We start from the raw sequence: 26,079 nt of genomic DNA on the forward strand, positions 1-26,079 counted from the left end.
TCACGTTGTTTAGCCTAGGCATTTCATTTCATGTAGCCTAGTGCATTGTGCGCCTGGTGTTATATCACAAAACGTTTGTGCAGCAATACGCTTTTAAGAAAGGCTGATCTCTAATAATGGCAACGAGGAAAGACATTTCACGTCCAATTGATTATTATATGTTCACGTAGCGTTTCAAACAAACTGCAGGTAACGTTGCAATTATAGGTGTATGGGCATTTGCGTAAAAAAGGTTGAGAACCACTAATCTACATGCGAAATACCCTGAATATTAGTGCAAATTCCCTCTTGTTAAGACATTAAGAATGAAATTGCACAAAATGATAAATCGCCCCTCTCCCCGTGTCAGTATATCTATGGAACTTCTCCTATGGCGTGTGATTGTAGGCCTGATTTTTAAGCTAAGCAGCAGCGATGGTCGTGGCCGCTGAGTGGAAGGGAGACCTACGGTTAAACCATAGCGATCTTGCTACTCAATGTTTTTCTAAGGTTGGCTATCACTATGTTACAAAGGCAGTGAAATATTAGACACATGTATGGCCAGTTGGCCACCGCTTGTTAACCCAAGTATCAGGCTTTTGCAACCTACACTGTGCAGTTGTTTTAATTCTTATTATTATATCATAGCAAACAACACGGTCTGAACATACCAGAGAAATGGTACAGCCCAATGGGGGTGAGGGTTTGAAAATCGTATTTCATTAGATTATATCCTGAATTGTTGGTATGTGGTGGTAATACTGCATTTAATTACATGCAATGTTCGATAACATTACATTTTATTACATTTTTTCAGTACCCCCCAAACTATTATTTTCATCCCTTTTGGGGGGGTCCAAGTCTCATCTCGGGGGGTCGGACCCCCCCAATACCCTCCGTAATTCGAACCTTGTATATATTTTCTGTAAGACATAATGGACGGCACAGGGTTCGGTTCACAGAAATAAATGCATGTCAAAGTGGTAAAAACGGCTCCGAAGCAGCAGAGGGCCCTTACACCTCTTGTGCATTTCTTTCTGTGAACCGAATGCCGTTACTAGTTCTAAATGGATAGTTACTATGGGGTCATTCCATGTCAAATCACTCAAATAATTATTACAACAGGAGCAATTCAACTATAAACCATAAAATGTGTGTTTAGATTGGATATGTGCAGCAAACAAGTGACTCTCTTACATTACATTCCATTGTATTAAAAGAGTACCACATGTGGTGCAAAGTGGTACTGCAGATCTAGTACAAATTCAATGGATTTATAGACTATATTTTTTAAGTCTTATCTCACAAAAGAAACTCAGCAACAAGCCCAAATTTTGGACAGATGATCCTCACATACAGAATGATATATGGTAAAAAAATTTAAAATCCTGTTAACTGTCCACGTGGTGAAATGAGAAGATGAAAACGGGCTTTTTGAAAATCAGGTCCAATTAAAAAAAAATGCTCTGACAATATGAAAATGATAACAACCAAAGTTAATACATGGACATGACCTTATAATCCATATATGAGTGGAAAAAAATCTTACTTTGTGAATGAGAAGCTCTCAAAGGTAATGATGTATTTTTCACATAATGAATTTATAGCCATTTTCAGAGCTTTGTAGAGGGGAAATTGCACAAGATACATATGATCTGATAGGATTTTTTAATTCAACAGGAAAATGTACTTCTATTCACATAGTTTCACAAATGTGTGTGAAATACCAAAAGAGCCAATAATGTTGGAAGTTGAACAAAAAGGATTGTTCACCTTGATGCTTAAAATGACTTTTCAAAGGGCTGTAATTTTGCAATGATTAGTTATACAGATATACTATTGAAGATTTATGCATAGGTTTGGTCTACAATTTTTTTTTTTTTGTGGGTGACCTGCCAAAGCTGAAATTAGGTGATTTCACACGGAATGACCAAAGGTCAAAGGTCAGTCGTTCCATCTCTCCCGTTGTCAAGTGTGCATATCCCAGGATTCTGATCAACCTTAGCTTGGAAGCATTGCTATTTTACTTACGCCTACTGTAATGCAACTAGCTAAAAGCCACCTCCATCATCTGCTACAATGTTGCTATGTTCTGAACGTCTGTATTTTACAGCTCTGATGCAATGTGACAGTTCATTTAAACTTCACAACAAGTTCGGCGAATTAATATACAAGTGTTAAACGGGCAAAAAAATTGGAGCTACTTCATAGGTATGCAAATAACATACGGTTAATACACGTTCTAAAGAAAGCATGACAATGGGAAATTCAACCAAGCAGTAGAATAAGTGGGTGATATGATGGGTGATAATCAGTGTGTGTGTGTTCTATCTGTACTGTGTGTGTTCTGTATGTCTGATGTGTGTGTGTGTGTGTGTGTTTATTATTATCGAGAGAAGGGCTTATTTGTGCTGAACTCGGACTTCACAGAAAAGATCTTGAGCTGCAGAGACCTTGAGCTGGACAGGTGAAAACACACAGAAGGGTATTTATTACATTGTTTATTAATAATGGGCTTTTCTATGGCCTCACAGAAATTAATAAATAATACGTTAATAAACTTTTAAATAATTAAATAAATAAGTCTTACCTGTCTGTCTTTTGGACTTTATTCTAGTTTTAGGCATCCAGACCAGCCATCTGAGAAAGAGAATGATTTGAAGAAATGCTATCATATGAAATCCTTACACAAGGATGTACACATACCCACTGTCAATATGTAAACACCCACACACACATACACACACACGGTCTTTTGGGCCCCCACCGTTTAACCATCAAAACACCCACTAAAGGAGAATCACACGTGCACACACTATGACGCCAACCACTAAAGGAGAATCATCCATCAGCAAAGAGTGTGTGAGGAGTTACAGAAGTTAAACAGTCGTTTATGTGGTTTATGTGTTTTGCTGTCCCCCCTCCTCTGCCCACAGTACCACAGAGAGAGAGAGAGAAAGAGAGAGAGAGAAACACAGGGGTGATATTGTGATATTCCACTCACTGTGTGTTTGGGTGACCTCTTTCTGTGTGTGTCATTAACGTAGATGGTGTCACACTGGACAGAGGAACACACAAGAAAGAGGCTAAATAATGTCATCAACATGTGTCTGAACAGGTTTTTCACACACACACACACACACACACACACACACACACACACACACACACACACACACACACACACAAACACACAGTAGTAGGGGTGATGTTACACTCACGTCTGAGTTTGCGTCGGTTGCAGCTTGCTGTCGTGCCTCTCTCTTTCCTGGTTAAAAACAAGGACGAGACTCTCAGTCATAAGCCTGACATTGCCAGGTCATAAATATGTTATAACAGATGGCACATACTGATATAAATCTTCATCATTATTTCCTGCTTTAACAGGGTCATATTAGTATTACCAGTAAACAGAAGGTGAGAAGATATCTTAAGATATCATAACTTGATTATGAAAAGGTGTTTTACACTTTAATTCACGTAGTGCATTTCTTCGTAATCTTGTCTGAAGTGATTCACTTAATGACTCACACAGTACTATTCCTCTGAAGCGATTCACTTTGTGACTCACACAGTGCTGTTCCTCTGAAGCGATTCACTTTGTGACTCACACAGTGCTGTTCATTTGAAGCGATTCACTTTGTGACTCACACAGTGCTGTTCATCTGAAACCCATCTGTAGTGATTCACTTTGTGACTCACCTCGTCTCCATTGGACCAGACCCACTGCAGCGCTACAAAGCACGATGAGCACCAACACAGCAACTCCGACTGGGACTAGCACCTCAACCCTGGGAGTAATAAAAATAATATAAATACACACACACAGCCAAACAAACTGCTATTATGACATGAAATGTCTAAGATTAACATCCTTAAGGATTTACAAGGACATTTATATTTACATTACATTATTTACTGACTTTAAAGCTGCAGTTGGCAAGATTTTTTTGATCATATTCACTGAAACCGACACTATGCTCTGACAGAACAACATAAATCAACCGGTTTTAGAAAAAACCCTGCACTTCTACCTCCACCTAGAGCCTGTTATTTGTTTTGCAAAAATCCACAGCTCCCGGTTCTTATAGTCCAATCAGAGCAGGGCTGTGTGAGATCTGACTGCCAATCACAGTCTGGTGCAGTCTGGTGCGCACTGACGAGCACAAACTCGATGAGAGGGTGCTCGGTGGTAGTGGGGGAAGGGCATGAGAGTTGTAAACATTCAAAATTTTGGCTAAGTCCCCTCAATCTGTCAGACTTGCCAACTGCAGCTTTAACGTAGCTCGTTATTGTAGCTAGCTAAATTAGCATGGCCTTATACAGGATTACCACAAACAGTGCAACCGGAAAATGTTCAGACCCTTTCAAGTTTTCCACCTTTTCAGACTCATCAATCTATACACAATGCTCCAATACTCGAGAAAAAAAACAAGTTTTTGGAGTGTTTGTAAATTTATAAAAAATAAAATACTGAAATACCCCATTTACATAAGTATTCAGACCCTTTGTTATGACGCTTGCAATTGAGCTCTGGTGCATCCTACTTCTATCAATGGTCCTTGCTGCTTAACTTGATTGGAGTCCACATGTGTCTAAATTAATTCATTGGACATTATTTGGAGAGGCACACATCTGTCTATTCACCCTATTTTTGCGCAAATGGCCCATCTTTGTCTGTTTTGTGTTCGAACTTCCCATTGAGCAGTACATCTATTGCAATACATTAAGATAGCAGAGTTCTATTGAGATAACTGGTATCATCTGTAAAGTTAGGAACGTTTATTTAGGATTTTGGTGAGGAGAACACTGACTTAGGACGGGCTGTTCTGTAATGACTTTCTAAACATAGTTACCATGGTTACCAAACAGATTAGATAGGATTTGCAAGTTAGGAAGTTTCTGTAATACGGCCCCGCAGTAAGTGATTTGGTTTTAGCATTTTAGACAGTAAATAATCAGATAATGCATTGGGTTTTGGGTTAAAGAAAACACTAAGAATATATTAATTATGTATTGACATATATGTCAATCAGCACAGCTCAGCACAGTATACTGTGCTGAGAAGAGTAAGCCAGTCTCTAAAATATATCTCCATACGAAATGGGAGGCCACCACCACATATCATCTACCCACTCCATAGAGGTGAATAGCCTTGGGTGGCAAAGACATCCTGTCATCAATACAATCCTGTCATCTGACCTCCATTTTTCATTTCCTCCCAAGTTAACTCTCCATCCTCTTCTGCTGTGTTATCCCAGTGAAGCTAACTAGGTGGAACTAGCCGACCGGAAGATTGAACACAAGGCGGAAGAAAATGCATTTCTAAAGTAAGGTAACATTGCAAAATAAGGCAAAATAAGGTGAATATATGGTCTAACAGTTGATGGTGTATGTCAGAGTGAAATCCAAGCCATGAGGTTGAAAGAATTGTCTGACCTGCGAGACAGGGTTGTGTGAAGACACAGATCTAGGGATCACATTCATCGTGACCATTGGGTCCTTGATTACCTGTCTGACCAAGGCCTTTTGTCCCGGATTGTACCCGTCATAAAAAAGGGTCTGAATAATACTTATGTAAATGGTATATTTCAGTCTTTTATTTTTTAAATGAATTGAATCCATTTTAAGATCTCTGCAATATAACAAAATGTGGAAAATGTGAAAGGGTCTGAAAACATTCCGGTTGCACTGTAAATCAAATAAATTGATCTACAATAGCTACCTAGCATCCAGTAATTTTCCTATAGTATATAATAATGTGAAATACTTACATTCCACGTTGGTCATTTTTGGGAGCAGTCTTGTTTGTTTTTGTCTCAGGAGATTCCTTTACTGACAAACAGGCAAGTTTAAGAAGTTTTCAGAATGACAACATTTCATGATTAGTTTAGCCTTGTGTTAACTGAAACAGCAGAAGCATCAATGTTTATATTTTCTAACTGAAACCAGTCACATTGGTAACCCTAGTGGGCGTGATGTTTTATTATTTATTTATTTATTTTTTTTCATTTTATTTGTTAGGGACCATGTGAAATTTTTAACATAAATGCTGCCATCTGATGCATTGTACCAGAGTTAGCCTTAGGCTAATTTACATCTGCAGTCCCTAAGCAGGGCACAGTTTAATATCCAACAACAACATTTAACAAACAACATGACAGATCACAAATCCTACAGCAATATCATGCACATTGTGACACACACACACACACACACACACATTGTTTTGTGTTGCCTGCTAGTTCAAATTCTATGCAAGTGCAGACGCGTGTATACTCTTATACTCTTGCCACAAACACACACATTTTTAGAAAAGCAAGTTTTAGTGGAAATTCTGCTGTTGCATACATGGTTGCGCATGTAAGCAAATTGCTTCTGCAAAAATGTGCTCACTCATTACCTAAATACAATGTACCATTTGATTTTGCACTCCTTGCTCTTAAAGGGAATGGAATGGACAATGTCACTTTCATTTCTTTAATGGATGTTATGCCCAAAACACACCCATGATTAATTAAGAAACATAACACCAACCATTTTGAACCATGTGCCTGGCTTCTCATCACTTATTCTGCTGTCAAACTAGTAAAGGTGGACTAGACACGCCCTAAATGCTCTTGCATCCTGTGGCTCAGACCATGCGTTTTGGACCGCCAAAATAGGGCCCTATATGGAACCATAACAACCATCTTAGCCAGCACACATGTTCAGCAGGCTTACCTGGGGTTGGTCCGATGCCAGTCACGTTGAGATGAACAGGTGTCTGAAATCCCCCCATAGAGCACACATACCAGCCTGTGTTCTTCACCTGCAGTCCACTGAGAGTCACTTTCAACTCTCCGTTTGGGACATCACTCAGCATCACTGACATCCCATTCAAAGATGCAGAGTCAGTGTCCCATCCCACACACTCCCCTCCTAGCTGACAGAACTGCCTCTTGGATCCAGGGAAACGGTGCTGGAAGAGGACAGAGGCAGTCCCACTCTCATACCCGCTTATCATGGGGTTGAGTACAGACAGCATTGGACGATCTGGAACACAAAAGCCCAAAGTGACTGAGCAGAGTCTTGTTGTGGTGGCTGCCAGCCAAACAGCCAGGTTAGTAAAGTAAAGTAATTTTATTTATATATAGCACATTTTTATATGCACAGAGTGCAACCCAAAGCGCTCCACATAAACAGACAGATTAACAATTGACAATAGACAGAAATAAGAGACTGGAGTGCCGTACTCATCAGAGTACAGTGCCAGCTCAGGGTACAGGTGAACAGTGTAGTACCTACAGCTGCTGCTAATACACACTAACACACACTCACTGTCTCAGGGTACAGGTGAACAGTGTAGTACCTACAGCTGCTAATGCACACTAACACAGACTCACTGTCTCAGGGTACGGGTGTAGTACCTACAGCTGCTAATGCACACTAACACACACTCACTGTCTCAGGGTACGGGTGTAGTACCTACAGCTGCTAATGCACACTAACACACACTCACTGTCTCAGGGTACGGGTGAACAGTGTAGTACCTACAGCTGCTAATACACACTAACACACACTCACTGTCTGCCTGTTAGTCTGTCCTGTCTGTCACCCATTCATTAATAAATTATGAATAATGAATCGTTACTTTGTTTAAAGGGGCTATGCAAAGTTTTGTTTTGTAGTTTAACATATTTATTGTCTAATTGCCTAAAAATAACAATAAAATGTGTTATTACACGGCTCTTCACAAGGCAAGTAGAACGCTACATTGACTGGGATTTCCCAAAGTTCTAGCGGTTATTATTTCTGAGGAAAGGACCTCTGAAAAAAATAATGACCGCTGTCAATGGAAACGGAGTTTGTGTTTCTAATTCAGGTATTTCATATCACTACGCAAGGACTGGAACTTCATTCAAAAATGAAAGCAGACGGTTGATCAGCTGTGTTCTAAAGAATGTTTGATTCAAGTTCAGCATGTGTTGTTGCAAGCTATTTGTTTCTCAGCACACGATGAATGGTAACAAATAGGCTAGGCTATGTAGGCTAAATTCATATCGGAGGGAGTTTATTATTTAGTTTTGGCAAGTAGCCGTGTAATAAGCGGGATAATGTATAGAACGCCGGTCATTATTGGGTTCGCCCTGTCGGGACTTATTTTCCCAATAATGACCGGCGTTCTATACATTATCCCTTACATAATAATGAACAATAACTATTTTGATTTTTTGGTTTAAAGGGGCTATGTGTAGTTTTTGCAGCCAAAAACATTCAAAGATTACCTTGAAATGTAATAATAATGAATGATAACTGTTTTGATGTAAACACCTGCTCTGAGTTGCTAAGATATACACTACAGTTAACATGTTAACCAGCCGCCTCAGTCATGCAGTATTCAGTGCAAAGCTTATGTTTGAGGCTGTATGTCACATCCATAAAAAGGCCTGTATCTTTAAAGGTTGTATCAGCGATTTCAGGCCCAAAAAAGGCCCAAACATAAATGATCACATTCATCTAATCTTTCCTAACGATCCGCTAGCTGCCTGCCCCTTAGCTATCAAAAAACTGCGTCTCTGTAGGCAGCCTAGGCTCCGAGATATGTATACAAAAACAATTGCTACCAACAAGGGTTGGCAACCCCTCAAAGGCAAAATAAAGTGTTTCAACCAATAACCGACGAGATACGTGTTAAGGAGAGTTTTAATTGCACGGGAGGGAGGGGGAGGGAGTAGCGAGCTAGCTCTCTGTTTTGTTTGAACATCAACAGAAGTTACGTATCCCCGCTATCGCTGATACAACCTTTAATATGGGGTAAAGACAGCTTTTTAAAGCTTACTGCAAGTTATTTGTAGTATCACCATTGTTTCTGCTTGAATGCCATGTTATCAGTCGGTCCTATGTTTGCAAAGATGAAATATAGCTTGATACCTTTTGACATTTTTATTTCTGTGCAGTATTTGGTTTGGGGTGGCTTAGTTCTGGGTTTAACGGTGCAACAATAGTCACCAGCATCTTCATGTCTGATGTTCGTCATGTTCACAGTAAAGATTCCGTGTGTGATGTCATCAGAAATGGACACTCCAGCAGCACTCTGACTCTTGCTGTTGCTGTTCACAGCTGCAGCACACTTAGACAGATTGTCTTTCCTACACCAGAGCTTAGTATTATCTTCATGTTCCTTCTCATACAGACAGGGGATGATGGCTGACCGGCCCTCCTGTACAGACACAGCACTGATCCTACTGCAGTCTGTGGAAATCACAATAAATCACAATAGATACTTCCAGGTGTTACCATAGAAATGTGCTATGCGTGCTTATGCTCAAACAGACACTTTTCTCCAAAGAAACGTATAACACAGAACAACAATAACTGAAACAATAGCACTAAAGTAACAGTTTTAAAACAGTGTAGTGCAGAAAGCACAGTATTGTAATGGATAACAATGCTGGCCAACTACAGGTCACTCTTTAGAAGCACACTTGAAATGTGTGCCCACTGCTTTACTTTGTTTTGTTCCAAAGTTCAAAGGAACACATTCAGACGTTACAGAGAAGCTCTTTAGAGAGCAGGAAGCGGTACACCAAAGGTCACATTGCTTTGCTCGGAGTCAGGGGAGATTTTTTGAAGGTGCATGCAATACCCACAGGTCACTTCTAATGACATTCTAACATCATGATGATCACGTAGTACCTGTATCACACACTGCGCATTAACTCACACTGCTCTCTCATACCCATACATCAGAAGACTTTGGCAATATTTGGGAAAGATTCTTGAAAGATTGGAGTCTTTTAAGACTACAGTAATGACCGGCGTTCTATACATTATCCCTTACATTGTGAAGAGCCGTGTAATAAATGTATTTATTGAGTGTACTTCACAATGTGGAGAAAAAAAAAAAGGCTGCAACGTACAGGTCTGGTGTAGACCCCCACCCACACACATGCCCTGCAACGTACAGGTCTGGTGTACTGTAGACCCCCACTCACACACATGCCCTGCAACGTACAGGTCTGGTGTAGACCCCCACTCACACACATGCCCTGCAACGTACAGGTCTGGTGTAGACCCCCACCCACACACATGCCCTGCAACGTACAGGTCTGGTGTAGACCCCCACTCACACACATGCCCTGCAACGTACAGGTCTGGTGTAGACCCCCACCCACACACATGCCCTGCAACGTACAGGTCTGGTGTACTGTAGACCCCCACTCACACACATGCCCTGCAACGTACAGGTCTGGTGTAGACCCCCACCCACACACATGCCCTGCAACGTACAGGTCTGGTGTAGACCCCCACCCACACACATGCCCTGCAACGTACAGGTCTGGTGTAGACCCCCACTCACACACATGCCCTGCAACGTACAGGTCTGGTGTAGACCCCCACTCACACACATGCCCTGCAACGTACAGGTCTGGTGTACTGTAGACCCCCACCCACACACATGCCCTGCAACGTACAGGTCTGGTGTAGACCCCCACCCACACACATGCCCTGCAACGTACAGGTCTGGTGTACTGTAGACCCCCACCCACACACATGCCCTGCAACGTACAGGTCTGGTGTAGACCCCCACCCACACACATGCCCTGCAACGTACAGGTCTGGTGTACTGTAGACCCCCACCCACACACATGCCCTGCAACGTACAGGTCTGGTGTACTGTAGACCCCCACCCACACACATGCCCTGCAACGTACAGGTCTGGTGTACTGTAGACCCCCACCCACACACATGCCCTGCAACGTACAGGTCTGGTGTACTGTAGACCCCCACCCACACACATGCCCTGCAACGTACAGGTCTGGTGTAGACCCCCACTCACACACATGCCCTGCAACGTACAGGTCTGGTGTACTGTAGACCCCCACTCACACACATGCCCTGCAACGTACAGGTCTGGTGTACTGTAGACCCCCACTCACACACATGCCCTGCAACGTACAGGTCTGGTGTAGACCCCCACTCACACACATGCCCTGCAACGTACAGGTCTGGTGTAGACCCCCACCCACACACATGCCCTGCAACGTACAGGTCTGGTGTAGACCCCCACCCACACACATGCCCTGCAACGTACAGGTCTGGTGTAGACCCCCACCCACACACATGCCCTGCAACGTACAGGTCTGGTGTAGACCCCCACCCACACACATGCCCTGCAACGTACAGGTCTGGTGTAGACCCCCACCCACACACATGCCCTGCAACGTACAGGTCTGGTGTAGACCCCCACCCACACACATGCCCTGCAACGTACAGGTCTGGTGTACTGTAGACCCCCACTCACACACATGCCCTGCAACGTACAGGTCTGGTGTAGACCCCCACCCACACACATGCCCTGTAGCCGTGATGAGCATCTCACAGCCATGAGCGTGCACATTCACTTGACCACATGTCTGCAGCAGAAATAAATACCTCTCAGGCAGCCAACCCCCCCACCCCCCTCCTGCCACACACTGCACCAATGAGCCTTGTGCGATGATGATGAACACCTCTACCCTTTCAGCAAGTGTGTGCTGGTGTGGAGAAAGGTACCAAAGGCAATGCTGCACATTTTTCAGCAGTGATGAGCATCTCACAGCCATGAGTGTGCATGCTCACACTCACACACACACACATACAAACACACCTTCACCACATGTCTGCAGCAGAATTAAGTATAATGCTGCACAGCTTAAGGAGTTTAACATTAAGAGAGGTCCAGGTGGACCGCTACACCATGCTGCTCGTGCCACGACTAAAAGAGCTAAAGGATCCTGAACTCAACCCACTGCTAACAACAGCACAGCAAATATTACTCTTCCAGTACACACAAACATTGAACACACTTGTAAAATACGGCCTGTTGTTAAAGCAATACCAACCAAACACACACACACACAAGGCCTTGTTTTGGGAGAGACAAAAAACAGCATGAAACGGGCAAGATGAAGCACATAGAGATCCGAGAAGCAACTCACTTCTTGGTGAGAAGGATCTCACTTTTAATCTGGAGAAGCAACGTAAATCTCACTTTAAGTTATACACGGGAATTAACTAAGCGGTTCTTACGAGTTATGGTTTGTATATTATAGTATTTGTTTGTTTTCATTAGGCTATTGATCATTGATATTGCATTGATTTTTGTTTATTATTTCTATTTTCCTTAATGTAGTCTTACCAACATTTTAAAACTGTTCACTGTTTATTTTAACTATTGTATTATTTTTATTTGTAAGTCACTTTGGACAAAAGCGTAAAAAAAGCAAATCCCATAACCAAAAGAAGATGATAAGGAGATCTTTTTATAGATTTTTCTTTTCTTGTGAGTGATTGTGGAATCCGGAAGTATCATGCATCTGAATGTGGAACCCAGAAAAACTGCACGTCAAATGTTGCTTCGAGTTTCTACAGCTACACACGACCAGCAATCCTACCCAACATCCATCAGGTGAGAAATGAGTTTTCTTACCTGAGAGTCCATATTGGAGGAAGAGGAAGAACAGCACCAGCTGACGAAGAGCCATGAGTGTGTGTGAGGAGTGTGTGTGAGGAGTGTGTCCGAGTCAACGCACAGAGAGACGACGGCTGTCTTTGTGTTCTCTTTAGTGGGTATTTCTGGTCAATCTTCTTCCTGGATGTGTGTGTGATGATGCGTCTGTTGGTCTTCTCTCAGTCAGAGTGCATTTACCTGACTGATTAAGCATCTTAACATATTCAACAAGCAAACTAGCAAACTATTCCCTTTTGAAGATATGATTGAGGACGCCTTTGAAAGGAAGAGCCATGAGTGCAGTCAGAGTGCATTTACCTGACTGATTAAGCATCTTAACATCTTCAACAAGCAAACTAGCAAACTGTTCGCTTTTGAAGATGTGATTGAGGAAGCCTTTGAAATAAAGAAATCAAAGTATGCAGAACTGGCAGCAGAGGTAAGAGAGTGTGGCTAGAGATAGGTGCTAGTTCCCTTGTGGCAAAGTCAGCCAGGTTTTTGAGGAGGATCACTGAAAGGAGTTGTAAAACAGTTATCAGAGGCTGCTGAAAAAAACAACCCAATCACTGAGGCGCTTGTTTAGGTATCTTGCTGATAAGATCATAAACAGCCACAGCAACGAAGAGGAATGACTGAAGAAGTTATATATTGTATGTTGATATGTTGCTGACTGGATCATAAACAGCCACAGCAAAAAAGAGGATTGACTGAAGTATTTGTTGGTATTTGTAAGTGCCCTCATCAAGGGTTTGCATTTTGTGTATATGTTGATGAGTGGATCATAAACGGCCACAGCAACAAAGAGGACCAAAAACGTTGGCGGTATTTGTTGGCAGAGAACCCATCATGAGGGTGGGTCTGGGATGCCAGATACCACTGCTGAGCCTTCTGGAGGTGTTGCGGGCCTAATTCAATGAACGCTGAAGAAGGAAGGAGCCTGTGTGCGTGTGTGTGCATATGTGTGTGTTCCACATGTTTTGGTGCGGTGTAGGCAGGGGTAAGTGGATGTGTGTGTGTCTGTGTGTGCGTGTATGTGTGTGCTCCACATGTTTTGGTGTGGTGTAGGCAGGGGGACGTGGATGTGGTGGGTGTGCGTGCGTGCTCCACATGTTTTGGTGCGGTGTGGGTAGGGGAAAGTGGAGGTGGTGTGTGTGTGTGTGTGCGTGCGTGCTCCACATGTTTTGGTGCGGTGTGGGTAGGGGGAGGTGGAGGTGGTGTCTCTGTGTGTGCTTCATATTGTGATGCAGTGTGGACAGGGAAAGTGGAGTTGGTGGAGCCTTTCATCTTGTCCTAACCGGACGCGATGCGAGCGAACACCTGTTAAAACATTGTTTTCAATTGGAGTGTCCGGACAGCGAACGACACGAGCAGCGCGATGCAACGCCCTGTGTCTATTTTCTTTCTGTTGCTCGCGCTGCTCTGCTATTTTAAATGAGAAATATGACGCAATAGAAGGGCATATTTAACGGATTCAGTGAAGACAGATAACATTGACAGTTGCTCGCTCGGACCCGGCTCTCAGAATCTTGGGTTAGGTTCTTTGGTGGAATTGTTCCAGGACTCTCAGGTGCCTGCTGTAGGTGGTCCATGACTGTGCTCTAGTGTTAATTTTGTCACCTATTTTTAGTCTTAGTCTTAATTTAGTCGACTAAAAGTCTTCATTTAGTCTAGTTTTAGTCAAAAGAAAACTAAAGGTATCTCAGTCAAGTTTTAATCAAATCATTTTAGTCTTTTTTTTCAATAACAAATTATTTCTGATTACTGTTTCAGTCAAATAGTGTTTCACATCTCAATTTTCCAACAATATTGTGTGTCCACAGGGCTTCTTGTCTGTTATAATTACCCATTCTGATTTTTGTCAGTCAGTATGTTTACATGCACAGGTAAGTCGAGCTACAGTTAAAGCTCGGCTGGGATTTGACCATAGACAGTAAAAGATTTGACTGGACCACTGTCATGATCTTCGTAGACCAGTGTTTCTCAAAGTGTAGTCTGGGGACCACTGGTGGTCCGCAAGCTATCCTAAGTGGTCTGCGTGCAGACGTGGTAAAATATAATATAGATGAGTCGTTTGCAAAATTGAACCAACTTGTATGTAAATCCAAACAGTTCTGCAACACTGTCTATGTAAGATGCCAGTTTCAATCAAATGAATCCTCTGACACAATGAGCAAAGTGCAAAGACAACTAGAAATGTAATGCCAGAGGAATTACAATAGTGGATGGAAAGCTGCTGGCTTAATGTTGGTGGGGAGATTCCTGGAAAAAAAACATTGAACCACTTAATCTTTGAGTTCATACAAACCCTCGTACCAAAAAACCTTGTGTGTCAAGGCGTTCTTGAGATATAACACTCAAGGTGTTTTTGACCTTGACATTTGACCTTTGACCTCTAACATCAATTCACTTCATCTTTGAGTCCATACAAACACTCATACCAAATGTTAAGCATGTGCATCAAGCCGTTCTGGGGGTCGTTTCTAGAAAAGTTAGCAACGACGTTGCTCAACCACCGTGGTACGACGCAACTTGCGACCAAACAACGACACTGTTACACCTGTTTCCAGAAAGCATCTTACCTGTGTCGCAATTCGCTACTTCCGACGTTCGAACACCGTAGTTCCAACAACATTGTTGATGATGCAGCGATACATATCATTGGTGGAAACAATGGCAACGTGTAATACCCCACCCCCTCGAAATGTCCTGTCACGGCCTATGTCGACATTTTTCGAGTGATTAATGCTGGCATTGTCATTGCCATCAGCAAAAACCTAAACCTATTGCAAGCATACAAAACAGTTAACTTAAGCCGACCAATATGAGTCATTATTTGGGTTAAATATCTATGTTGGAAAAAATATATAGCCTGGACGAATTTCTGGGTATCACAAGTTTTATCAACTGTCTCGTGGCCAGAGTTCGCAACCCATCTCTTCTTTTCACCTCTGAGTACGAGACACAACAATAGGTTTTGACCATACATATTTATTTACTCTACATCGAGAGACCAATAGGTACAAGACATCAGTCAAAAACAATTGAATCTACGTGTCACACTAGTTCACCTGCAGGTAGCGAGAAGCAAGAGGACAATCTGACATCATAAGAAAATCGAACCTACAACGCTGGGATAACAAGTCACCTGCTTTAGCCACTACACCATTTATCACTGCTGATTGTAAGAGTCTGTGAAGATTATAATACTAAAAGCAAGGCAATACTCGAATTAACATAAATAGCAAGAATGAATCAAGTAGGGAAGTCAGTCTCTTAATCAAAATTAAGCTACAGGAAAGATAAATCATTGAGTCACGAAATAAACATCCAATTCGCAAGGCGCTCAGGACACCAACTGGAACTACCAAGGAACGACACAAGTGCGACTGCCCAGGGGCAGTAGTTCAAACGACCAAACTTTGCGTCCTTGTTTGCGATTGAGAGTTCAAACTCCCTTTTCTAGAAACACCAAATCCAAGAACGATGGAGCGAACTACCAAGGTTGCGACGCAAATTAGCAAACGACGCTTTCTAGAAACCAGCCCCTGGAGATGCGCATTCATGATCAATGCCCATTTATTCATCTCCAGCTCTAAAAAAGTAAAAGATTCTTGACCGCTATACGCAGGTGCTCTGAAATCATTGGTCGGTATATTGTACTAATCATTCATCCAAGTCATGGAATTTTACATTTGACTTGTCAGGGAAGGCATGGAATTTTACATTTCACTTAGAGTGGGAACCCTGCTTACAGTATGACCTGGGTAAGCAGGTCAAAAGTTGTATACTGTACGTCATGCAGTTTCATGCTGACTCACGTGTAAGTTGTGTGTGTGTGAGTGAGCGAGAGTGAGAAAGAGAGAGAGAGAGTATCTGTGTGTTCACCATTGTGACGCCATGTGTGTCATTCACCAACAAACTGAGCCAGAATGAGATGTCCACTTCATAATCACAGAGGCTGTACAAATCACACAGACTGTTTATTCAAAATGTGTGCTTTATTCATTCAATAGTGCTCAAGCGCTTCATAAAGTCAGCGCAACTGAAGAACTTGAAGAACACAAGCTGCATGTCTACAACACTAAACTATTAAAGTATAGTATACTCTGGTCTTCATTGGTTATAAATATTAATGCATGCCCTCTGGTGGACACAGACAACACACCCAAAGAGAAAACACATCACCAACTCATGCAAAGCCACAAGCAGGCAGAAACTAGGTAGAGAGATTTTGTTAATTGAATCTAAAGATCTTAACCTTAAAGGCGCTCTAAGCGTTGTTAACCAGTTTAACGTCAAAAGAAGTGATGTTATCCAACATCGCTTAGAGCGCTTTTAAGCCTTTCATAGAACAACTCCCTGACACCATGTAACAATCTCACATTACTACACTTTTACAGCAATTGAATTGAGGTCTGTATGTAATCTGTGGGTGATACGTATTGAGTGTGTATGTATGTGTTCCATTTGTCTGATGTATGTATTTATCGAGAGAAGGGCTTATTTGTGGTGAACTCAGACTTCACTGTAAAGATCTTGAGCTGCAGAAACCTTGAGCTGGACAGGTGAAAACACACAGAAGGGTATTTATTTATTTATTTACTTATTATTTGTTTATTGACAATGTTTTCATCTTCGGATACAAAGATATCAATACTTCTTACCTGTGCTTTCCTGGACTTCCTCCTAGTTTTATGCACAATGCTGCTATATGTCAGATCTTTGGAATTAGTGTCTACACCAGCCGACTGAGAGAGAGAGAGAGAGAGAGAGATTTTGTGTGTTTAAAGGAGAGAATGATTAGAAGAAATTATAGCATAATAATAATTTGTACAGGTACTCACATACACATGAAAGTACCCATACACACTTAAAAGATGTATACACCTTCAAACACACGCACACAAACACACACACACACACATGCATAGACATACCGCCAGCTGAGGTCTGAGAGTGCAGTAGGTCACTTTATCAGAAGGTTCTGCAGGACTCTGGAGAAGAACACACTATAGTAGTCTCATATATGGCACAACAGTTTAATCTGTGGTAATCTCATATATGATACAGTATCTTGATCTGTAGTTGTGTCATATATGATACAGTATCTTGATCTGTAGTTGTGTCATATATGATACAGCATCTTAATCTGTCATTTTCACACGTGCACACACACATACAGACAGGAGGAGGTTTGATATTGTGATATTCCACTCACAGCATGTTTGGGGGACTTCTTGTTTATCACATCAGCGTATATGACCTCAGGATCAGCAGACTGGATGCAAAGTAGAAGCAAAGAAGAAGAATCAATATAACTTCATCAATGTGTGTCTGAATAATCTTTGTCTCACACATACACACACATACACACAAACACAAACAGTAGGAGGTGTGATGTTCCACTCACGGCTGAGTCTGCGTCGGCTGCAGCTTGCTGAGGTGCTTCTCTCTTGCCTGGTAAAAAAAACGAGGACGAGACTCAGTCATAAGCCTGACATTGCCAGGTCATAAATATGTTATAACAGATGCCACATACTGATATAAATCTTTGTGATACATCATTATTTCCAGCGATAACAGGGTCATATTACTATTATCAGTAGGCTGAACAGATGAAGTTATGTGTCACTGATATCATAATTGAATTCTGACAGGGTGCTGTATGCATCCCTCCCTAAAGACTTATTTTTTATTGAAGTAACGTTTCCAAAATCATTTTAATGGACATTAACTCTTAATAGACCGAATGGCACTTCTGCTGCGCCCTGAGGTTGTGTTGCTCGCAATAGGACTAAGCAAGTTGCTAGTAGTGGGTAAGAACACTGAACCCCTCCCAGCGAGCGAAGTGCAATGCATAGTGCATGAGTAAGCCTACAAATGATGTCTGATTGTGAAAAGTTGCTGATTCCTCAGTTTATGTTTGCCAGCAAAGTAATTCAAGTAGTCAGCAGTTTAGTTGCTGGGTTAGTTTAAGAGGTTTGTCTTTGATAGTATGGGCACAGCCCGTCTACGGAGAGCCTGGCCAGTCCATATTAAGTCCCATTGTACTGAATTCAATGAGTCAATGGAGCTAGACGGCTAAGTTTGTCTCTTTCACCTGATTGTCATTGACAAATCTCAGATTTGATTGTAGTTTGTATAACTTTAACATGGTTTATAGGTCAAAAGTTGAAAGAACGAGTACTTATGTCCTTTTGATTTCTTACAGTTTGGGTCGTTGTTGCCCATAACACGCTAGCATTGTGCTAATGAATGACGTCATCGACACATTTGAAAGGCTTTTTAGAACAATTAAGTGACTTTAAAAAATATAATACTCAACCAAGTTTATTTTCTTTGCCTCCCCTTTCGAATACAATATTCAAATTACTTGAAAAAAAGATTATATCCCGAGAAAAGTGGATTTTGAGGGATACAGCTCCATAGACCTCCATGCATTCTGCACTCGTGGACGAGCACCCTCATGTGGAACCACAGAAGGAACTGCAACCAGTTCAGAAACCGGAAGTTCTCCGAGAGTGGTAGTTCTCCCCTTATTAGACATTCTCTGGTATGGGTGCTTTGTTTCTGTGTGGCGTTTTAGTTTTGATGGTTTCATGCTCTCATGTGCCAGCAATTCACTACAGACCACACACTGGGGTTTCTGTCCCTTTTTTGTCCTCAACATAAGTGTATCCAATACTTCAAATATTCAGGGCCGTTTTGTCATATTTACCGCTAAAATAATATATAACATGACCTGTCACATAAACATTGTCTATGTCCATGGCAATGACTGGCATAAAAAATAAATAAAGTCTATCAAAATAAAGGTCCGACATTTGAATCGATAGGGTAGCATTTTAAATAAACCATTCTTTGTTTTTTTTTAAACCCCAAGCTCCGAGACCCACCCAGAACGGTTCCACAACCCACTTTTGGGCCCTGACTCCTGACCCACCAGTTAAGAAACACTGCTCTGATCCTCTCCAAGTTATGTTTATAGTTTGTTACAGAAACACACATTTATCAAGTGGTAACAGACAACTGTAGGGGGACACAGAGAGCAATTCCTCTTCAGTGCTGCTTCAAACTTGAATTTCCCCTGGGGATCAATGAAGTATCTATCTATCTATCTATCTATCTATCTATCTATCTTATCTGAAGTGATTCAGTGTGCGACTCACATAGTGCGGTTCCTTTGTGTGACTCACACAGTGCTGTGCCCCTGAAGCGATTCACTTTGACACTCACTGAGTGCTGTTCCCCTGATGCCTGTCTGTAGTGATCCACTTTGTGACTCACAGAGTGTTGTTCCCTTGAAGCCTGTCTGTAGTAATTCACTTTGTTGTTCCCTTGAAGCCTGTCTGTAGTGATTCACTTTGTGACTCACAGAGTGTTGTTCCCTTGAAGCCTGTCTGTAGTGATTCACTTTGTGACTCACACAACGTTGTTCCCCTAAAGCCCATCTGTAGTGATTCACTTTGTGACTCACACAGTGCTGTTCATCTGAAGCCTGTCTGTAGTGATTCACTTTGTGACTCTCACAGTGCTGTTCATCTGAAGCGATTCACTTTGTGACTCACACATGCTGTTCATCTGTAGTGATTCATTTTGTGACTCACACAGTGCTGTTCATCTGAAGCCCATCTGTAGTGATTCACTTTGTGACTCACCTCGTCTCCATTGGACCAGACCCACTGCAGCGCTACAAAGCACCAGGATCACAAACACAGCAACACAGACTAGGACTAGCATCACAACCCTGGAAGAAAAAAAATCAGTAAATACAATTAATTAAATTAACAAACAAATACACTCATACACACACAGCCAAACACATATAAACTGTTATTTGACATGAAATGATTCATATCCATTATAATTTACAAGGACATTGTGGACTTTAACATAGCTTGTTGGCTAGCAAAATTACCATAGACTTATATGGACTTGTCACTTGCACAAGATTACCATATAAATACATTTGATCCTAAATAAAATCATGTTACTCTAGCTAGCTAGCACCTGTCACTTTCGTGGATAATATCCTAAATATCTGGTGAAGGGAAACTACTTACATTCCATCTTGGCCAGTGCTGAGAGCAGTTGTGTTTGTGTTTGTCTCTGTTTGGGTTTCTGTTGCTGATAAACAGGCAAGTTTAAAAAGTTTTCAGAATGACAACATTTCATGATTACTTTAGCCTTGCTCACTGAAACAGCAGTAGTATCAATCTTGTTGATTTTGTAAGGTGATGAGTGTTCAGAAAGGCGCCCATAAATAAAATGCATTATTATTATTATTATTATTATTATTATTATTATTATTATTATGTTTATCTTTTCTAACTGAAACCAGTCACAATGGTAATTCCAGAGCCGTATGTTTGACATTGTTTTCCTAAAGAATCTGCTCCTGTTCTCAGAGGGGGATAACCAGCACTGGGGGCTTCCATCTTATTCTCTGGACTCTGAAGTCGCTGCTATTTTTTGTATATAGCATATTTTTGCACAAAAACTCTGGACTCTGAAGTTGATGCTGTTGTATATAGTATTTTGCACTTTGACAATACACTTCTCTTGCATTATTGCACATTTGCACATATTTCTGCTCTTATCACAACACGTCATGTACAATTTCTTTGCTGACTGTTACATTCTTGTGTTTTTGTCTTGTATTGTATTGTTGTTATTTATTGTTTAATGTTAAAAATGTCCTTATTTGCTTTTGTCTTATCTGTTGCATTTTTTTCATTTGTTTTTTTCTTCATCATGGGATAGAGAGAAATGCCATTTCAATTCCTCTGCATGTCTAGTAAGAAATTGACAATAAAGCTGACTGACTTATTCAGCTCAATGTTTACAGTGAATACAGATGATGAAACAGATCTGGACTGCATGTAAACATCTTGCCCTTCTTGGGGCATCTACTGAAAATACCCTTCTCAGACAATATTGAAACATAACAACCATCTTAGCTAGTAGACATCTGCAGCAGGCTCACCTGGGGTTGGTCCAACATCAGTCACGTTGAGATGAACAGGTGTCTGAAATCCCCCCATAGAGCACACATACCAGCCTGTGTTCTTCACCTGCAGTCCACTGAGAGTCACTTTCAACTCTTCGTTTGGGACATCACTCAGCATCACTGACATCCCATTCAAAGATGCAGAGTTAGTGTCCCATCCCACACACTCCCCTCCTAGCTGACAGAACTGCCTCTTGGATCCAGGGAAACAGTGCTGGAAGAGGACAGAGGCAGTCCCACTCTCATACCCGCTTATCATGGGGTTGAGTACGGACAGCATTGAACCATCTGGAAAACAAAAGCCCAGCGTGACTGAGCAGAGTGTTGTTGTGGCGGCTGCTAAAACAGCCAGGTTGGGTGCAGCTGAACAGTGTGGTGCCTATAAACCCTTTCAATCTGTTCCTGGAGAGTTTCCGATTGAAACGTTCAAAACCAACCCAGATACTTCGAAATGAAAATAAATCTGAATTCAGTGTAATGCTCTACAAAATGTTGACTTTAAAACTTCCTTTTAAAAAAAAATTCCTCCCCAAGTTACCTTTAGCTCACTGTTGTTTTCTGTGCCACCGAGATGCCTTAGTAACGTTTGTTTATGCAGTTTGAAAGGGTCTATAGTAAAAGTATAGCAGTTAATACACAGTCTGCCTGTTTGTTTGTCCTGTCTGTTACACATTTATTAAAAATAATAATAATAATGAATCATTACTTTGTTAATGGGCTATGTGTAGTTTGTGTAGTTTAAAACAACAAGAAATAGCATTACACAATGTGCTAATAGTCAACGATAACTGAGTTGGTAAGATATGCACTACAATTAGCATGTTAACCAGCCGCCTTAGTCATGCAGTATTCGATGCAAAGCTTATATTTGGGCCTGTATGCCACATCCTTAAATAGCACTATACCTTTAATATGGGGTGAACAGAGCTTTTAAAGTTTAGTATCCCCCACAGTTTATACCACTGTTTGTGTTTGAATGCCATGTTACCAGTTGGTCCTCTATTTACAAAGATGAATCTTTAGATTATCTCAAGAAATATAGCTTGATACCTTTAGATATTATTATTTGTGTACAGTCTTTCATTTGGGGTGGCTTAGTTCTGGGTTTAACGATGCAACAATAGTCACCAGCATCTTCATGTCTGATGTTCGTCATGTTCACAGTGAAGATTCCATGTGTGATGTCATCAGAAATGGACACTCCAGCAGCACGCTGACTCTGGTTGCTGTTCACATCTGCAGCACACAAATTGTCTCTCCTACACCAGAGCTTAGTATCATCTTCATGTTCCTTCTCATACAGACAGGGGATGATGGTTGACTGGCCTTTCTGTACAGACACAGCACTGATCCTCATGCTCTCTGTGGAAATCATAATACATACTTACCAGGTGTTACCATAGAAACTTATTACGTTTACATTTGCTTAGCAGACACTTTTCTCCATGGAAACTTATAACACAGAAAAACAATAACTGGAACAATAGCACTAAAAGTAACAGTTTAAAAACAGTGTAGTGCAGAAAGCAGTGTTGTAATAGATAAAGCTGGCCAACTACAGGTCGCTCTTTAGAAGCACAGTCACTTGAGATGTGGGTTGTGCCCATTGCTTTGCTTGGTATCGGGGGTAAAGCCGGTTTTGGAGAGGAGGGAGATGAGGGTGCATGCAGCACAGCACCCACCAACAGGTCACACCTAACAACATTGCAGCATCACTGATGACCACCTGGGACCTGCCTCACACACACTGGGCTGTTAGTTAATGCCACTGATGGTGCGTCTGTTGGTCACCTCTCAGTCAGAGAGCATTATCTGACTGGTTTATAATCTTAACATACAGTAAGTTTTATAATATTGCACACTGTGCCTCTGATATACTGTAAGTGCCAATGAAAATATTTAAATATCTTGTCTTTAAGGCCCTTTAAGTGGACGTAGAGGGACCTATATACACACACACACACAGGTAACTTAGAACATTCTAGCACAGTGGTCCCCAAACTTTTTCTTCCAAGGGCCAGCTCACCATGCCTGGCTCTAAGAGAGGGCCAGAGACTCGTATAAGAGAGTATAAGAGTAACCATAAATAGCTTAGTGCTGTGAACAACAGCAGTCTACCTTAGTTGAATATCCCATTACATTTAATCATAGGCTATTGCAATCCCCCTCCCTCCCGTGCTGCTCCTGAAACTCTCCTAAACGTGCATCTCGTCTGTGATTTGCTGGAACAGTTTGTTATGTTTTTGTATCGGCTAGGTTTGCCCAGGTTGTTTTTGTTGCCGTTTTTGGAGCCTGGGCTGTCCACAGAGATCACGTTTTTTTACAGTGTATTCAGGACACAGGCAGCAGTTGCGGTTGGTGTGATGTTTGCAGTAAGTTAAATAAAGTGTTTTAGCCTAAAAACACATATCATCGCTTAGAGCACCTTTAAGAGAAGTCCAGGTAAATAGCTACACCATCAGTGCCAAATGCAGTGCTGCTCAGTTTAAGGAGTTTAACATTAACAGAAGTCCAGATACAGCTACACCATGCTGCTCGTGCCACGGCTAAAATAGCTAAAGGATCCTGAACAACACACCACTAACAACAGCACAGCAAACACTACTCGTCCAGTACACACAAACAGTGAACACACTTGTTGTAAAATAAGGCCTGTTGTTAAAGCAATACCAACAAAACATACACAGTAGGCTACTAGTGTCCTGTTTGGGGTGAGAGAAGAGCCAGGATGAAGCACATAGAGATCCAAAAAGGAAATCTCACTTTTCATCTGGAGAAGCAGCGCAAATCTTACTCTTAAAGGGACACCAGGCAACGTTTTTGTGTTAATTACTCATCTTCGTAAGTCGGTATATGGTTAAATGACTCATTACAGGGCGAATGAAGACTCTCTTGCCCGCCCCTACTGCCTGTAGGAAGAATATCCCAACGGCAAGTTCAGTGTATCGTACCCGGCGACCGAAGCAGTTTCAGTTTCCATCCTGCATCCACAGCACAGAGGGAGGCTAACGAAACGCTAGCGATTGTTGCAAACGTGTGTATAATGGCAGAGCCGGCAAAGAAGCAGCGAAAACCCTTGACGGAAGATGCAAAGAAAAGGAAAAGAGCTTCAGACCGAGCGAGGGGGAGTTTCGTAGAGAAAAAGCATCAGGCTTGCCTGGTGTCCCTTTAAGCTATCACATGGAGACATGAAGCTGTGTAAATCTTACTTTTTATCTATCTCATGGGGAAAAGAAAGAGATGATAAGGAGATATTTTTAATATATTTTTTTCTTGTGGGTGAGTGTGGAATCCTGAGGAACCATGCATCTGAATGTGGAACTCAGAAGAATAGTGCGTCAGACTCATCACTCTCAGTTTCTGCAGCTACACACGACCAACAATCCTACCCAACATCCATCAGGTGAGAAATGAGTCTTCTTACCTGAGAGTCCACAGCGGAGGAAGAGGAAGAACAGCACCAGCTGATGAAGAGCCATGAGTGTGTGTGAGGAGTGTGTGTGATGAGAGAGTGTCGATGCACAGAAGAGTTAGAGGACAGCTGTGTTTCTATTCTTGTTATAGGTATTTTCTGCTCAACCTTCTTCCTCTTTTTTGTGTGCGTAACCGCCTCTGATAGTGTCACTTCTCAAAGGGCCAATATCTCACTGATTCATCATCTTAACATAAGTTCTGTAATATTGTGTTAGTATAATTTATAAATGTCAGTGAAAAGAATTGGAAATTAGACAATATTGGCCAGACTCTCTTAGTATTTACTGTTTGCTCCTTGTTACAGTAATTAAGGTACATGGTGATGTTTTACTTTAAAACAATGGGCATCTGGCCACTGCTGCATATCTGGTCTTTAAGGCCCCTTAAGTGGTTGATGTGGAGGGAGCTACACACACACACACACACACACACACACCAGGCTCGGGCAAGGCAAGGGCGGGGGGGTATTTATTAGCATTTTTATCTTACAAAATTGCCATATAATAAAGAACATCCTTTGAGCCTTTTGGATAACTGAAATAATATGATCATGGGGGAAAATAGTGCAAAAAGACAGCGTTTAATAGACTATAATAGCATACAGCGTTTAATACACTACATAGTGTTGAATGGGTTACAATACCAGTAAATATAACGAACCCACCACTAGTAGGCCTAGGCTACAGCAGAATTTGCCTACTCTGAGTGCAAAATCTCCTGATCACAGTGTCTTTCCATTCAATTCGAAATGTTTTTGTAAGATCCTGCTCAAAAGCAAGCTGCACAAACTGACTTTTACAACTATGCAACATTGCGCATAGGCTATGTGATCGCTCAAAATGTACTTTAAAGTAGAGAACAGACTTTAACACATTCACAAAGGAGCTCTAGGTACATGCACCAAATATGACAGAAAGTTTAAGAGCTAACAGGACACTCGCCATGGCTTTTAGTATTTTGCGCTGCTCTGTTCACTTTCTTTGGCTGTTAAGCTACTATTTTTGAGTTTGGAGATGCACTGTTTTACAACAATAGGCCTACATGCCAACTCAGGTCCATCTCCCCAAGTAGCCTATGTGATCCAAAGCACTAAAATACAATCTCCCTAGCTCGAGTTTGTCATTTGCACTGGACCCGGTCG

At 41.6% G+C, this 26,079-nt stretch overlaps 1 protein-coding gene and 2 long non-coding RNA genes across 5 annotated transcripts; all 3 read right to left on the reverse strand.

The window, feature by feature from the left end:
- Window positions 1-917: 917 nt before the first annotated feature.
- On the reverse strand, window positions 918-12,518 carry LOC143114694 (polymeric immunoglobulin receptor-like). Of its 3 annotated transcripts, none has more exons than XM_076276424.1 (9): window positions 12,434-12,518; window positions 8,971-9,213; window positions 6,703-7,014; window positions 5,754-5,814; window positions 3,682-3,770; window positions 3,201-3,247; window positions 2,984-3,037; window positions 2,570-2,619; window positions 918-2,438 (listed from the first exon to the last, which is right to left on the reverse strand). In XM_076276424.1, the coding sequence occupies exons 1-8, from the start codon at window positions 12,486-12,488 to the stop codon at window positions 2,599-2,601; spliced, it is 882 nt and encodes a 293-aa protein (XP_076132539.1). In that variant the 5' UTR covers window positions 12,489-12,518; the 3' UTR covers window positions 918-2,438; window positions 2,570-2,598. The 3 variants fall into 3 exon arrangements, with proteins under 3 accessions (XP_076132539.1, XP_076132537.1, XP_076132538.1); XM_076276422.1 differs by having other exon boundaries at window positions 8,893-9,213; XM_076276423.1 differs by lacking the exon at window positions 2,984-3,037 and having other exon boundaries at window positions 8,893-9,213.
- A 3,978-nt stretch (window positions 12,519-16,496) lies between these two features.
- LOC143115208 (uncharacterized) lies at window positions 16,497-17,730 on the reverse strand. The gene is made up of 4 exons (XR_012985070.1): window positions 17,673-17,730; window positions 17,392-17,448; window positions 17,119-17,202; window positions 16,497-17,011 (listed from the first exon to the last, which is right to left on the reverse strand). It is a non-coding gene; the product is annotated as an uncharacterized LOC143115208 (long non-coding RNA).
- A 2,387-nt stretch (window positions 17,731-20,117) lies between these two features.
- On the reverse strand, window positions 20,118-22,683 carry LOC143115177 (uncharacterized). Its single transcript, XR_012985064.1, has 4 exons — window positions 22,593-22,683; window positions 21,441-21,752; window positions 20,518-20,581; window positions 20,118-20,201 (listed from the first exon to the last, which is right to left on the reverse strand). It is a non-coding gene; the product is annotated as an uncharacterized LOC143115177 (long non-coding RNA).
- Between the last annotated feature and the right edge of the window lie 3,396 nt (window positions 22,684-26,079).

This window comes from Alosa pseudoharengus, unplaced genomic scaffold (assembly GCF_046254945.1).
Source record: "Alosa pseudoharengus isolate Yale_2024_CS ecotype anadromous, Long Island Sound unplaced genomic scaffold, YU_APseudo_1.1 YU_APseudo_1.1_scf_9, whole genome shotgun sequence".
Lineage (NCBI taxonomy): Eukaryota > Metazoa > Chordata > Actinopteri > Clupeiformes > Clupeidae > Alosa > Alosa pseudoharengus.